Raw genomic sequence first — 15,347 nt, forward strand, 5'->3', positions numbered from 1 at the left:
GTCAAACAAAAACACCGTAATGATTGGTTAGCAATAGTCTCCCGCAATGCAAGTGATGGCTGCAGGATGAAGTTGGTAACAACTGCAGAAACTTGCAGTCGACTGCAGTCAAAAGTTCCGTTCCTCTGATCAGACGCTGCTTACGCCTGCCAGATCTTAAAACACCTTAATATGTTACGTATCAGCTAACCGCATCATATGTTATAGCAATATTGTGCCCAACTGCGGTTGACGTGGTATGCAACGTCTGAGCCGGGGAACACGACCAAAACCTTAAATAACCTTTGATCACATGATTTTTGTAAAGTTCATACAGTCGACATGTAGGCGCTAGTCTGACATTTTTAACCCCATAATGCAATATACTTTGAAAGATGGTCACCAACTTTACAAAAATGATCCACTCGAACGTGCCCCTAGACATTATGAATTGTCTACTATAAATTATAGTTTATGTTCCCATTGCTTAACCCTCATATCAGCACCACTCAGTAGTTCCAGATGCATCAATGCCTTTGTGCTGACATATTATGAGTATAATTGTAAGACCTAATTAAAAATAAATTTAGCAAGTCGATTAATGCAAATCATTCATTCAGTCATTCATTTGCAAAGTTATCAGTCTTTTCCCACATGGTTAAAACCACGCACCAATGACACGTTTTATAAAAAAAACGATAGCCTACTGAACATATACTGGAATTCAGAGGTAATTTAACATTGAATGTACAATCATATAACATTACGCATGCACTGTTTATACTGTGAATACAATAAACTAGATTACAGCATATGTAATGCTACTGATGTGAGGGATCACATTGGAGGGAAAATACTAAATTAAAGGTACAATCCATTGTTGACTTTTTATTGCCAGACTCTGCGGTTCTTTAAAGGGGAGGTAAAACCGCCAGTCTCCTTGTGAAGGACCCTTTGTGATCTCGTGCCACAGACAAAATAGTATTTTTGCTCGTGCTTAATCAAAAAAACTCCCCAGTTGTGATTACTTTCCTCACGTTGCGATATAATCTGACGCATGTACATCTATTTATTTTATGCACCTCCCAACGCCGAATAAATGTAATATTCTGTTGTATAACAAGAAATAAAAAGGAATGTATTTTTCGTCAGGCTATCTTCAGAGGCACCCGATTTACTCCAAATGCATTCTGGTACGGTCCCTTCTCTTGTATCGGGAGACCCGAAGCTAAAGCAAAACCGGTAAGGATAAACTGGTGAGAGCAATTAAAGGGGAAATGTTATAGGAATACACCTCCGCGTCAGCCCTGTAAATGCAAGGGTGGGTACTTTAAATATATCGTAGGCAGCATATGATGACAAACGGTGTGCAAGTTGCATGTATGGCGCTATTTTATTGTTACAAAGTCTGTTGTTGCACGTCTCGCATGGCGCTGGACACGAAGGGGTTAATTTTTTCCACCGCCGACATTTTTATACACTGCGCCTCCCGCTTACTTCGAACCATAAAATGCTCCTTATTGTTCTGGTTTCTATAACTGAAATGATGAATACAGTACTATTCTGTACGTTTTTTTAAAATCCTGTATGAGGCCCAATCAGTCATACTTGATTGATAGTTAACTCTTTGATTAGCAAACGTTAGCTCTCAGGCAGGTTTGTTCAAATCGGTGGGCTTTTCCTGTCTTGCAGCTAGCCCACCGAATTATTGTTAACATCATGTTTTACTGTCTGTAGATAGTTAATATTTCCAACTTTTGACTGCTGAAGTTGAAAGTTGGCTGCAAATGACTGGTGCATGATTTAACTGGAGCTGGCGCACACTAGCCCAACTTCACATCCTCCTCGCACTGTTTCAGGAGCCTCCAAAACGCCCCTGTTAAACCGTTTCAAACTAGGCCCTGAGCGCAACAATTTAGCCAGAGCCATGATGAAATACAGGCTCGATCACACAGGGAAAGTTTGCTCCTAGTCCTAGCCTGCGGCTGGGATTTTCTGTTGTATTTATCAAAGAAATTACATGAGTTAGGTCTGATTCTATTTCCTTAAAGGTGTTTGTAAACAGTGATGTAGTGCTATTTGTTTTAGGGGAGGGAGCGATTTTTTAAAATTTAAATGATGTCATCATTTCTCAATTAAAGTTTGCACCAACATATTTAGCCTATTTAATTAATATCATTGTAGAACAGGCCTATGCATAAAATGCATCCTCCAAATGTAACGTCTTCCTATGCCCACACATATTGTCAGAACATTTAATACTCATAAACACCAAGTTTGGCATACCTCATTTCAATATATGCCAGTTGTGAATGTTAAATCTTCACGTTTTACCAGTGGACACTCCAAACTGCATGCCAATCCATTTGATCTCAATAAATTTCATGGGTATATGTATTTTGATCTTCTTGAATTACTGTTTCTTACTTTTCTTAATTAAAGCAGATGGTGTTAATGAACTATTAGCCTTTCTTGTAGACCTATATTGTTTCAATCAAAACATAGACCTATATCCTGCCTAGTTTTGGCCACGAGGGGAAAAAATGACTTCAGCTTCAGATAAGAAATTACTGAGGAGGTGTTTTTGGTGTAACACATCTGCTTTAATCTGCTACAAAGCTACAGTGTATAGGCCCTACTATTATTTTCAGTTCTGTTATGTAACATACTAATTAATAATTGTGAGCTTGCAAGGCATTGATTCAGCTTTGATTACTAAACAATCACCAATGTGAGAACTGATCATCTTCTATTTGTAATAATACTAAGTGATGAGTAGGACTTAGCATGGGCAAGATATCTCGTTGAGGGTTATTTTAAGCGATTTGAGGGCCCTTTGAATCGTGGTGGTGAAAGGACTGCACCTTAACCAAGTGGTCACACATCGTTCTGGGTTCCACTACTGAAGAGGGGTCCGTGGAGTTTTCTGAACATCAAGGCAGGCACAGTGAATTTGGTTATTAGATCTTGTTAGTTTGATGAGTCATGGGGTGGATCCGTTTGTTTGCATATGGAATAGGGGTGGTACGTTTCTGTAAGCTAAGCACTCGGACAGTAGGGCGAGTTCAAGTGCATCGTACGTGATCCCGAAGTCCATAACAACCTGTTTTGAGGACAGCTGTTTTAGCAACACCTGGTAGTTTTCTGTCTGTGGCTTGTTACGTTGGTTTTGGCCCGCACAAAGTGGTCAAGCTTCCGACCGACTTGCTTCTGCACACACGCCAGAGAGAGGGAAGGCAGGGAAGAAACCACCATTTACCTACCTATAGGCTACTATAGCTTACATATTCATTTACTATAATTTTCATGGAATTTGAGTGGTAATTAAATAGAATTGATCAGAATACATTTCCAGAAATATTTTCACCAGCTTTGTATTCTGAAATTGCGGCTCTGCCTGTGCTCCCCATGCAGCCCTATGGCAGCACTACATCCCTGGTAGGCAGCTCACTAGAACAATCAAATAAGATTTAGCAATACTGTCTTTGAAACAATCTGTCTAGATGGATTTATCCTACTTTAAACAGCTCTGACTTTTCTAAGAAGTTCACTTTTTCCCTCAAATCTATTTTGAGTAATTCATTTATGATTGATTTTTAGATAGGGTTTCGAAACAAATTAAAAACATGAATCAACTGATTCAGCCACTAAACGATACATAAATTAATAGGCAGTTTTGGTTGTATTAGGTATTTGCAAGTTCTCACTTTGGACATTTTGGAGTTATAACCTAATCTCCATTAATAGCACTATAACGTAGTCAATCATTCTTCAACATTCTTCCACACTATTGATACACAAGGATACATTTTAACCAAATACCTGTACCTTTTCAGTTTAGTCGTAGTTACACAACAACTGGATATTTCATGTTTTACTCTCTCTCCTTCACTCATCCCTCAGTCCTTCTCTGTTCCGTTATCCTAAGTCACTGTATCCCGATCCCAGATGCTGATTGGTTGAACAGAGTAGAGGTGTAGTCAGTGGTGAATGTCCAGCATTACTCCAGACATGTTTCTCATCCCTCTCTCCTCTCTTCCCCGTTCCCGCTCTTCTGTCCACCTCAGGTTATTGACTGAGATCCCAAAGTGTTTCCAGCCATGTCTGTCAGAGAGTCGTTTAACCCAGAGAGCTATGAGCTAGACAAGAGCTTCAGACTCACACGCTTCACTGAGCTCAAAGGAACGGGCTGCAAGGTGGGTTTTCTACGCTGCTTACGAATATTATTTGCTGTATCCTTAGCTTCAATATTAAATAATGTTTGGGAGCAACGAGCAGACATTTACTCTATGCTCATAACTATACAATGTAAACTGTGATGAGTGTGAGAAGCACTACAAATGTTAACATTAGGATGATTATGATTATGCTTGACTTGTACTTCTAAGGTAATCTGCTTGTTATTCCATAGGTGCCCCAGGATGTGCTACAGAAGCTTCTAGAAGCCCTGCAGGAGAACCACTATCAGGAGGATGAACAGTTCCTTGGGGCTGTCATGCCCAGACTTGGTATGAACACATACACATATGCACTTTATTCACATCCATTCTTTAGATAACTTTTACAGTTTAATAATAACTCTGTTCTATGCAGGCATTGGTATGGACACCTGTGTCATCCCCCTCCGACACGGGGGCCTTTCTCTCGTCCAGACGACAGACTACATCTACCCCATAGTGGACGACCCCTACATGATGGTATGTTCTCATTCTGTACCACTCTTTGTGTTACTGTTTTCAGCTATACCACATGCTTTAGGTCCTGTGAATATCATATACAGTGAATTCTGAAAGTTATTCAGACCTCTTGACTTTTTCCACATTTTGTTACGTTACAGCCTTTTTCTAAAATTGATTAAATCGTTTTCCCCTCTCAATCTACACACAATACCAAATAATGACGAAGCAAAAACAGGTTTTTAGACAAATGTATAAAAAATTAAAAACGGGAAATATCACATTTATATAAGTATGCAGAGCCTTTATCAGTACTTTGTTGAAGCACCTTTGGCAGTGATTACAGCCTCAGGTCTGACGCTACAAGGTTGGCACAGCTGTATTTGGGGAGTTTCTCCCATTCCGCTGTGCAGAGCCTTTCAAGCTCTGTCAGGTTGGATGGGGAGCGTCGCTGCACAGCTATTTTCAGGTCTCTCCAGAGAGGTTAGATCCGGTTCAAGTCTGGGCTCTGGCTGGGTCACTCAGACATTCAGTCACTCCTGCGTTGTCTTGGCTGTGTGCTTAAGGTTGTTGTCCTGTTGGTAGATGAACCTTCACCCCAGTCTGAGGTCCTGAGCACTCTGGAGCAAGTTTTCATCAAGGATCTCTCTGTACTTTGCTTTATTCATCTTGCCCTCAATCCTGACTAGTCTCCCAGTCCCTGCCGCTGAAAACATCTCTACAGCATGATGCTGCCACCACCATGCTTCACCGTAGCAATGGTGCCAGGTTTCCTCCAGAGGTGACGCTTGGCATTCAGGCCAAAGAGTTCAATCTTGGTTTCATCAGACCAGAGAATCTTGTTACTCATGATCTGAGAGTCCTTTAGGTGCATTTTGGCAAACTCCAAGCGGGCTGTCATGTGCCTTTTACTGAGGAGTGGCTTCTGTCTGGCAACTCTACCGTAAAGGCCTGATTGGTGGAGTGCTGTAGAGATGGTTGCCCTTCTGGAAGGTTCTCCCATCTACACAGAGGAACTCTGGAACTCTGTCAGTGATCATTGGGTTCTTGGTCACCTCCATGATCAAGGCCCTTCTGCCCCGATTGCTCAGTTTGCCGGGCGGCCAGTTCTACCCTTCCCCAGATCTGTGCCTCAACACAATCCTGTCTCGGAGCTCTGCAGACAATTCCTTTGACCTCATGGCTTGTTTACTGGTCTGACATGCACTGTCAACTGTGAGACATTTATGTAGATGGGTGTGTGCCTTTCCAAATCATGTCCAATCAATTGAATGTTCCACAGGTGGACTCCAATCATGTTTTAGAAACATTTCAAAGGAAACAGGATGCACCTGAGCTCAATTTTGAGTCTCATAGGGTCTGAATACTCATGTAAATAAGGTATTTAAAAAAATAATTTTGCGAACATTTCTAAAAACCTGTTCTTGCTTTGTCATTATGGGGTAGATGGTAGTGTGTGTAGACTGATGAGGAACATTTTTTATTTAATTCCACAAATTGTGGGGAAAAGTCAAGGGGTCTGAATACTTTCCGAATGCACTGTAGATTGAATAGTTACGGAGAGCTTTGGACAGGAGTCTTTCACCCTGAGCGGAGTATGTGTTATCTTCATTCATACACTATATATACAAAAGTATGTGGACACCCCTTCAAATTAGTGGATTTGGCTATTTCGGCCACACCGTTCCTGACAGGTGTATAAAATGGAACACACAGCCATGCAATCTCCATAGACAAACATTGATATTTGAATGGCCTTACTGAAGAGCCACAGAGTGGTAGGCCTCACATGCTCACAGAATGGGACCGCCGAGTGCTGAAGCGCATAAAATTAATCTGTCCTCAGTTGCAACACTCACTAATGAGTTCCAAACTGCCTCTGCAAGCAACGTCAGCACAATAACTGTTCGTCAGGAGCTTCATGAGATCGGTTTCCAAGACCGTCGGCTGGAGTGGTGTAAAGCTCGTCGATATTGGACTCTGGAGCAGTGGAAACGCGTTCTCTGGAGTGATGTATCACCATCTGGCAGTCTGACAGACAAATCTGGCTTTGGTGGATGCCAGGAGAACTCTACCCGCTCCAATGCATAGTGCCAACTGTAAAGTTTGGTGGAGGAGGAATAATGGTCTGGGGCTGTTTTTCATGGTTTGGGCTAGGCCCCTTTGTTTCAGTAAAGGGAAATCTTAACGCTACAGCATACAATGACATTATAGAAGATTCTGTGCTTCCAACTTTGTGGCAACAGTTTGGGGAAGGCCCTTTCCTGTTTCAGCATGACAATGCCCCGATGCACAAAGCGAGGTCCATACAGAAATGGTTTGTCGAGATCGGTGTGGAAGAACTTGAATGGCCTGCACAGAGCCCTGACCTCACACCTAAACCCCATTGAACACCTTTGGGATTAATTGGAACGCATACTGTGAGCCACGTCTCATCGCCCGACCTCACTAATGCTCTTGTGGCTGAATGGGAAGCAAGTCCCCACAGCAATGTTCCAACATCTAGTGGAAAGCCTTCCCAGAAGAGTAGACGCTGTTATAGCAGCAAAGGGGAGAACCAACTCCATATAAATGCCCATGATTTTGGATTGAGACGTTCGACGAGCAGTTCTCCACCTACTTTTGGTCATGTAGTGTTTCTAAATCATGTCAATAATGCCTTCTTGATAACTGTCTGTAGGGGCGAATTGCGTGTGCCAATGTTCTAAGTGACCTGTATGCCATGGGAGTGACGGAATGTGACAACATGCTGATGCTACTGGGGATCAGTAACAAACTGTCAGAAAAGGTAAATTGCATTAACACACACACACACCACCACCACCACCAATGGCTAGCACCCAGCCACTAAATTGTCCCTCTCCTTTCTCTATTTCCCTGTCAGGAGCGGGACAAGGTGATGCCTCTGATCATCCAGGGTTTCAAAGACGCGTCAGAGGAAGCAGGCACGTCTGTGACAGGGGGACAGACGGTGCTTAACCCCTGGGTGGTCATGGGGGGTGTGGCCACCACCGTCTGTCAACCCAATGAGTTCATCATGTAAGAACGCTCTCATAGACAGCTACCCTCTTGTCCAACTCTTGCCCCCTCTCGGTCGCTCTCTCCGTCTCGTTTTTGTTCTCTGTTTAAGCCTCTGAACTATTGCTAGTTTGTTCATGTGAGCTGTGTTTTGCGTTGTGATAGTCATGAAATCAGAATTGATCATGTTGATGTGTTCTCTGCTGTCTCCCAGGCCAGATAACGCAGTGCCAGGAGATGTGTTGGTGCTCACCAAACCTCTGGGGACTCAGGTGGCTGTGGCTGTACACCAGTGGCTGGACATCGTAAGTGTCAACAGACAAACCACCTTTCATTTGATTTAATAGCCTATATTGTAACTTCAACACTAAAATGTCAACAAACAAGGTGTCTGTATTTGTTCCAAAATATCAACCTCTACAGTCGAGTTAAAGCTTTATCGGTGGTTTTCATTAATTCAAAGTGGTCTAATGTCGTGTGTATGTATACAGTGCCTTCGGAAAGTATTCAGACCACTTTACTTTTTCCACATTTTGTTACGTTACAGCCTTATTCTTATTCTTGAAAAATCTACCCACAATACCCCATAACAACAAAGCTAAAACAGGTTTTGAATTTTTTTTGCAAATGTATTATTATGCCTTATTTACATGAGTATTCAGACCCTTCGCTATGAGACTCGAAATTGAGCTCAGGTGCGTCCTGTTTCCTTTGAAATGTTTCTAAAACTTGATTAGAGTCCACCTGTGGTAAATTCAATTGATTGGACATGATTTGTAAAGGCACACCTCTGTCTATATAAGGTCCCACAGTTGACAGTGCATGTCAGAGCAAAAACCAAGCCATGAGGTCAAAAGGAATTGTCCGTAGAGCTCATAGACAGGATTGTGTCGAGGCACAGATCTGGGAAAGTGTACCAAAATATTTCTGCAGCATTGAAGGTCCCCAAGTACACAGTGGCCTCCATCATTCCTAAATGGAAGAAGATTGGAACCACCAAGACTCTTTCTAGAGCTGGCCACCTGGACAAACGGAGCAATCGGGGCAGAAGGGCCTTGGTCAGGGAAGTGACCAAGAACCCAATGGTCACTCTGACAGAGCTCCAGAGTTCCACTGTGGAGATGGGAGAACCTTCCAGAAGGACAACCATCTCTGCAGCACTCCACCAATCAGTCCTTTAAAGTAGAGTGGCCAGACGGAAGTCACTCCTCAGTAAAAGGCACATGACAGCCTGCTTGAAGTTTGCTAAAAGGCACCTAAAGACTCTCAGACCATGAGAAACAAGATTCTCTGGTCTGATGAAACCAAGATTGAACTCTTTGGCCTGAATGCCAAACGTCCTGTCTGGAGGAAACCTGGCACCATCCCTACGGTGAAGCATGGTTGTGGAAGCCTCATCCTGTGTAGATGTTCTTCAGCAGTAGGGACTGGGAGACTATTCAGGATCGAGGCAAAGATGAATGGAGCAAAGTACAGAGAGATCCTTGATGAAAACCTGCTCCAGAATGCTCAGGACCTCAGACTGGGGCGAAGGTTAACCTTCCAACAGGAGAACAACCCTAAGCACACAGCCAAGACAATGCAAGAGTGGCTTCGGGACACGTTTCTGAATGTCCTTGAGTGATCCAGCCAGAGCCCGGACTTGAACCCAATCGAACATCTCTGGAGAGACCTGAAAATAGATGTGCAGCAACGCTCCCCAACTTTGTAGCGTTCTACCCAAGAAGAGTCAAGGCTGTAATTGCTGCCAAAGGTGCCCTCAACAAAGTACAGAGTAAATGGTCTGAATACTTATGTAAATGTATTATTTTATTTTAGTTTTATTTTAATACATTTACAAAAATTATAAAAACCTGCTTTTGCTTTGTGATTAATGGGTATTGTGTGTAGATTGATAAGGATTTATTTATATATATATATATATATATATATATACACAGTGCCTTGCGAAAGTATTCGGCCCCCTTGAACTTTGCGACCTTTTGCCACATTTCAGGCTTCAAACATAAAGATATAAAACTGTATTTTTTTGTGAAGAATCAACAACAAGTGGGACACAATCATGAAGTGGAACGACATTTATTGGATATTTCAAACTTTTTTAACAAATCAAGAACTGAAAAATTGGGCGTGCAAAATTATTCAGCCCCCTTAAGTTAATACTTTGTAGCGCCACCTTTAGCTGCGATTACAGCTGTAAGTCGCTTGGGGTATGTCTCTATCAGTTTTGCACATCGAGAGACTGACATTTTTTCCCATTCCTCCTTGCAAAACAGCTCGAGCTCAGTGAGGTTGGATGGAGAGCATTTGTGAACAGCAGTTTTCAGTTCTTTCCACAGATTCTCGATTGGATTCAGGTCTGGACTTTGACTTGGCCATTCTAACACCTGGATATGTTTATTTTTGAACCATTCCAGGTTTTCTTCCAGAATGGTCCTGTATTTGGCTCCATCCATCTTCCCATCAATTTTAACCATCTTCCCTGTCCCTGCTAAAGAAAAGCAGGCCCAAACCATGATGCTGTCACCACCATGTTTGACAGTGGGGATGGTGTGTTCAGCTGTGTTGCTTTTACGCCAAACATAACGTTTTGCATTGTTGCCAAAAAGTTCAATTTTGGTTTCATCTGACCAGAGCACCTTCTTCCACATGTTTGGTGTGTCTCCCAGGTGGCTTGTGGCAAACTTTAAACAACACTTTTTATGGATATCTTTAAGAAATGGCTTTCTTCTTGCCACTCTTCCATAAAGGCCAGATTTGTGCAATATACGACTGATTGTTGTCCTATGGACAGTCTCTCCCACCTCAGCTGTAGATCTCTGCAGTTCATCCAGAGTGATCATGGGCCTCTTGGCTGCATCTCTGATCAGTCTTCTCCTTGTATGAGCTGAAAGTTTAGAGGGACGGCCAGGTCTTGGTAGATTTGCAGTGGTCTGATACTCCTTCCATTTCAATATTATCGCTTGCACAGTGCTCCTTGGGATGTTTAAAGTTTGGGAAATCTTGTTGTATCCAAATCCGGCTTTAAACTTCTTCACAACAGTATCTCGGACCTGCCTGGTGTGTTCCTTGTTCTTCATGATGCTCTCTGCGCTTTTAACGGACCTCTGAGACTACCACAGTGCAGGTGCATTTATACGGAGACTTGATTACACACAGGTGGATTGTATTTATCATCATTAGTCATTTAGGTCAACATTGGATCATTCAGAGATCCTCACTGAACTTCTGGAGAGAGTTTGCTGCACTGAAAGTAAAGGGGCTGAATAATTTTGCACGCCCAATTTTTCAGTTTTTGATTTGTTAAAAAACTTTGAAATATCCAATAAATGTTGTTCCACTTCATGATTGTGTCCCACTTGTTGTTGATTCTTCACAAAAAAATACAGTTTTATATCTTTATGTTTGAAGCCTGAAATGTGGGAAAAAGGTCGCAAAGTTCAAGGGGGCCGAATACTTTCGCAAGGCACTGTATATATAAAAACATTTTTAGAAAAAGCTGTAACATAACAAAATGTTGATAAAGTCAAGGGGTCTGAATATTTCCCAATTGCACTGTGTATGTATGTACAGTCATAAGTTTGGACACCTACTCATTCCAGGGTTTTCCTTTATTTTACAGTTTTCTACATTGTAAAATAATAGTGAAGACATCCAAATTATGAAGTAACACATATGGAATAATAGTAGTAGTAGTAGTAACCAAAAAAGTCTTTAAAAAATCTAAATGGTTTCTTCAAAGTGTCCACACTTTGCCTAGATGACAGATTTACACGCATTCTCTCAACCAGCTTCATGAGGAAGTCACCTGGAATCCATTTCAGTTAACAGGTGTGCCTTGTTAATTTGTGGAATTTCTTTCCTTAATGCATTTGAGCCAATCAGTTGTGTTGTGACAAGGTAGGGGTGGTATACAGAATTTGGTAAAAGTCCATATTATTTGGTAAAAGACCAAGTCCATATTATGACAAGACCAGCTAAAATAAGCGAAGAGAAACGGCATTCCATCATTACTTTAAGACATGAAGGTCAGTGAATCCGGAAAATGTCAAGAACTTGAAAGTTTCTTCAAGTGCAATTGCAAAAACCATTAAGCGCTATGCTGAAACTGTCTCTCATGAGGACCGCCATAGGAATGGAAGATCCAGAGTTAGCCCCGCTGCAGAGGATAAGTTCATTAGAGTTAACTGTCTCTCATGAGGACCGCCATAGGAATGGAAGACCCAGAGTTAGCCCCGCTACAGAGGATAAGTTCATTAGAGTTAACTGTCTCTCATGAGGACCGCCATAGGAATGGAAGACCCAGAGTTAGCCCCGCTGCAGAGGATAAGTTCATTAGAGTTACCAGCCTCAGATTGCAGCCCAAATGAATTATTCACAGAGTTCAAGTAACAGACACATCTCAACATCAACTGTTCAGAGGAGACTGCGTGAATCAGGCCTTCATGGCCGAATTGCTGTAAATAAACCACTACTAAAGGACACCAATAAGAAGAAGAGACTTGCTTGGGCCAAGAAACACAAGCAATGGACATTAGACCGGTGGAAATCTGTCCTTTGGTCTGATCAGTCCAAATTTGAGATTTTTAGTTCCCACCGCTGTCTTTGTGAAACGCACAGTAGGTGAACGTGCCTGTGGTTTCCACCGTGAAGCATGGAGGAGGAGGTGTGATGGTGAGGGGTTGCTTTGCTGGTGACACTGTCAGTGATTTTATTAAGAATTCAAGGCACACTTAATCAGCATGGCTACCACAGCATTCAGCAGCCATACGCCATCCCCTCTGCTTTATGCTTAGTCCTACTATCATTTGTTTTTCAACAGGACAATGACCCCAAACACACCTCCAGGATGTGTAAGGGCTATTTGACCAAGAAGGAGAGTGATGGAGTGCTGCATCAGATGACCTGGCCTCCACACTCACCCGACCTCAACCCAGTTGAGATGGGTTGGGATGAGTTAAACCGCAGAGTGGAGGAAAAGCAGCCTACAAGTGCTCAGCATATGTGGGAACTCCTTCAAGACTGTTGGAAAAACATTCCTCATGAAGCTGGTTTAGAGAATGCCAAGAGTGTGCAAAGCTGTCATCAAGGCAAAGGTTGGCTACTTTGAAGAATCTCATATATTTTGATTTAACACCTTTGGTTACTACATGATTCAATATGTGTTATTTTATAGTGTTGATGTCTTCACTATTCTATATTGTAGAAAATAGTAAAAAAAAAGGGAAAACCCTTGAATGAGTAGGTGTGTCAACTTTTGACTGGTACTGTATATATCGTTTGTGTGTGTCTCTCTGTCTGTCCTTCAGCCTGAGAAGTGGAATAAGATCAAGCTAGTGGTGACTCAGGAGGATGTAGAGCTGGCCTATCAAGAAGCCATGATGAACATGGCCCGGCTCAACAGGACAGGTACACACGCACACGTGTGTAAAATACTGAGGCTGGACTTTTCCTCATGAAGGACAATGAAGCGTGATTTATACTGTCCATTTGATACGATTAGTTAGCTTTAATTTGTCTTAGAAACACACACACACACACAGCCCGACTCGACAGACCAAGTACATATCCTCAAGTTGTTCTCCCTCCCTTCTTTCTCTTCTCTTCTCTCCTCTCTTCTACCATTGTTTGAACCAATATGATTTTAAATATTGATGTCGTTGTTTTTCTCTCTACAGCCGCTGGTCTGATGCACACCTTCAATGCACACGCTGCCACTGACATCACTGGCTTCGGGATCCTGGGCCACGCCCAGACATTGGCACGGCAACAGCGTAGCGAGGTGTCGTTCGTCATCCACAACCTCCCCGTGCTCGCCAAGATGGCAGCTGTGTCCAAGGCCTGCGGGAATATGTTCGGACTCATGCACGGAACCTGCCCTGAGACATCAGGTGTGTGTGTCTGGGCGTTTTTGTCAGTCTGTTGTCTCTTGCTTGTCTTTCACACACATAATCATCACCCACCTCTCTCTACCTACCTGTAGGGGGTCTGTTGATCTGTCTTCCCAGGGAGCAGGCAGCTCGTTTCTGCGCTGAGATCAAATCTCCTAAATACGGTGAGGGCCACCAGGCCTGGATCATCGGCATCGTGGAGAAGGGCAACCGCACTGCCCGCATAATCGATAAACCACGAATCATCGAGGTCGCTCCTCAGCTCTCCACACAGAATGTCAATCCCACACCCGGCGCAACCTCATAATAACCCCCACCCCCTGCAACGCAGACCAGAACCACAAGCTCGGACACGTTTTTTTTCTTTTTTCGCATATTCTTAAACTAGAGCGTGTTAAATGTATACACGTGTGTGTGTGTGTGTGTGTGTGTATGTATGTATATATACACACACACAATTAACTGGGTTGCTGTGTATGCACACCTGCCTCAGACAGAAGCCTTAGGGGCAGGTCATCACACAACTAAAAAGAAAAATTATCTCAAAAGAATAGAACGAAAGTAAAAATCCATTTGCCTTTTGTGTCTGTTGTAATCTGTTACGTTTAATTGTAGAGGCAGGCAGCTTCTGGGTTTGAGAATTGATGATGATGAAGATTATCCGATACTGTTGATTCATTTTGAATCTTTTGGAGACTGGGTGTCCGTTGCCTTTTGGGCTCTTTTTAAAGGGTGCTAAGCATGTGTAAGTGATGGGTAGCGAGATAGCGTTTTTGTTTGTCCGTTCACTATGTGTACAGTTCAAAAGCCTAGTTCAAGTTGAAAGCTATAAGCGATGCCTTGAAAGATTGAAAAATGCCTTTAAAGAGTGTGAACGTAAGGGTTGCTTTTTTTACTTTCACTTTTTGTATTTTTTCCCCCAAAATAAACCAAATGTTTTATTTTCTTGCGTTGTTTTACGAGAGCACTATCAAACTGATGGAACCTGAGGTGGACTCCGTCTGTTCACATTGCATAACAAGGACATTAAATCATTTTACAGGAAAAGAACACAACGGCCTGGGATAATTGGATATACTCACCTATAGAGATGTGATCACACAATAGGATTTTGAAGAAGTCGGAGCATTCTGTCTCAACTCTGTTGCATTGTACGACTGACTACCTTTTCAGGAAGCAGGGGTCATGATGAGGCAGGTGAAATGGAAAGCACTCAAGTCTTGGTTGACACTTTTCTCCATGAAAATAATACCAGTGTATCCATCTGTAGCAGAGCTTCCTCTGATGTGCCATATAATCTTCCAGTACCTAGAGGTTCCATCATTTGTATACCGGTAGTGTACTTTGTTCACAGTATCTCAAATCTACAATCTGTTTCTAATCATCCTGGTTGGGATCAGTGTAGTCTTAATACTCTCCAGTCATCTGATATAAGGCCTTTTCTAATATCTGGTACCATAAAGGGTTGTAAAACTGCTTCCAAACTGAAATAAAACTGGATCCTCTCTTACACTGAAGGACTGTGTGTTCTCTCATCTTGTTTCTTAAAGCAGGAAGTAGCCATCTACACAGCAACATCAAGGGCTCTATTCAATCTGACTTGTGGAAGTTCAGCATTACAGCGTGAATGAAATTTAAAGGCAACGTTCCAGCATTAGTGGAGACTACATTCACGGTAAACTGTATGTCGGCTCAATCGGAAAAGACTACAATTTCCAGCGCGCAATCTAACACTTCAGCGATCCAGATTGAATAGAGCCCTAAATTGTCATTATGCCATATA

General features: G+C 42.4%; 1 protein-coding gene across 3 annotated transcripts; it reads left to right on the forward strand.

Moving 5' to 3' along the window:
* Nucleotides 1-895: 895 nt before the first annotated feature.
* On the forward strand, nucleotides 896-15,081 carry LOC110521911 (selenide, water dikinase 1). Of its 3 annotated transcripts, none has more exons than XM_021599875.3 (10): nucleotides 896-1,221; nucleotides 4,047-4,175; nucleotides 4,391-4,487; nucleotides 4,573-4,676; nucleotides 7,336-7,443; nucleotides 7,540-7,694; nucleotides 7,888-7,978; nucleotides 12,983-13,082; nucleotides 13,352-13,564; nucleotides 13,657-15,081. In XM_021599875.3, exons 2-10 carry the CDS (start codon nucleotides 4,080-4,082, stop codon nucleotides 13,869-13,871), a joined length of 1,179 nt encoding a protein of 392 aa, XP_021455550.1. In that variant the 5' UTR covers nucleotides 896-1,221; nucleotides 4,047-4,079; the 3' UTR covers nucleotides 13,872-15,081. The 3 variants fall into 3 exon arrangements, with proteins under 3 accessions (XP_021455550.1, XP_021455540.1, XP_021455559.1); XM_021599865.3 differs by having other exon boundaries at nucleotides 1,170-1,300; XM_021599884.3 differs by having other exon boundaries at nucleotides 1,172-1,235.
* The last annotated feature ends 266 nt before the right edge of the window (nucleotides 15,082-15,347 follow it).

Source organism: Oncorhynchus mykiss, chromosome 1, assembly GCF_057628025.1.
Source record: "Oncorhynchus mykiss isolate SJ-2025 chromosome 1, ASM5762802v1, whole genome shotgun sequence".
NCBI classification, from domain to species: Eukaryota; Metazoa; Chordata; class Actinopteri; order Salmoniformes; family Salmonidae; genus Oncorhynchus; species Oncorhynchus mykiss.

Coding starts and splice junctions, on each gene's coding strand:
- LOC110521911 (XM_021599875.3), top strand. CDS start 4,080: ATGTCTGTCAGAGAGTCGTTTAACCCAGAGAGCTATGAGCTAGACAAG. Junction 4,677..7,335: donor TGGACGACCCCTACATGATG/GTATGTTCTCAT, acceptor AACTGTCTGTAG/GGGCGAATTGCGTGTGCCAA. Junction 13,565..13,656: donor AACCTGCCCTGAGACATCAG/GTGTGTGTGTCT, acceptor ACCTACCTGTAG/GGGGTCTGTTGATCTGTCTT.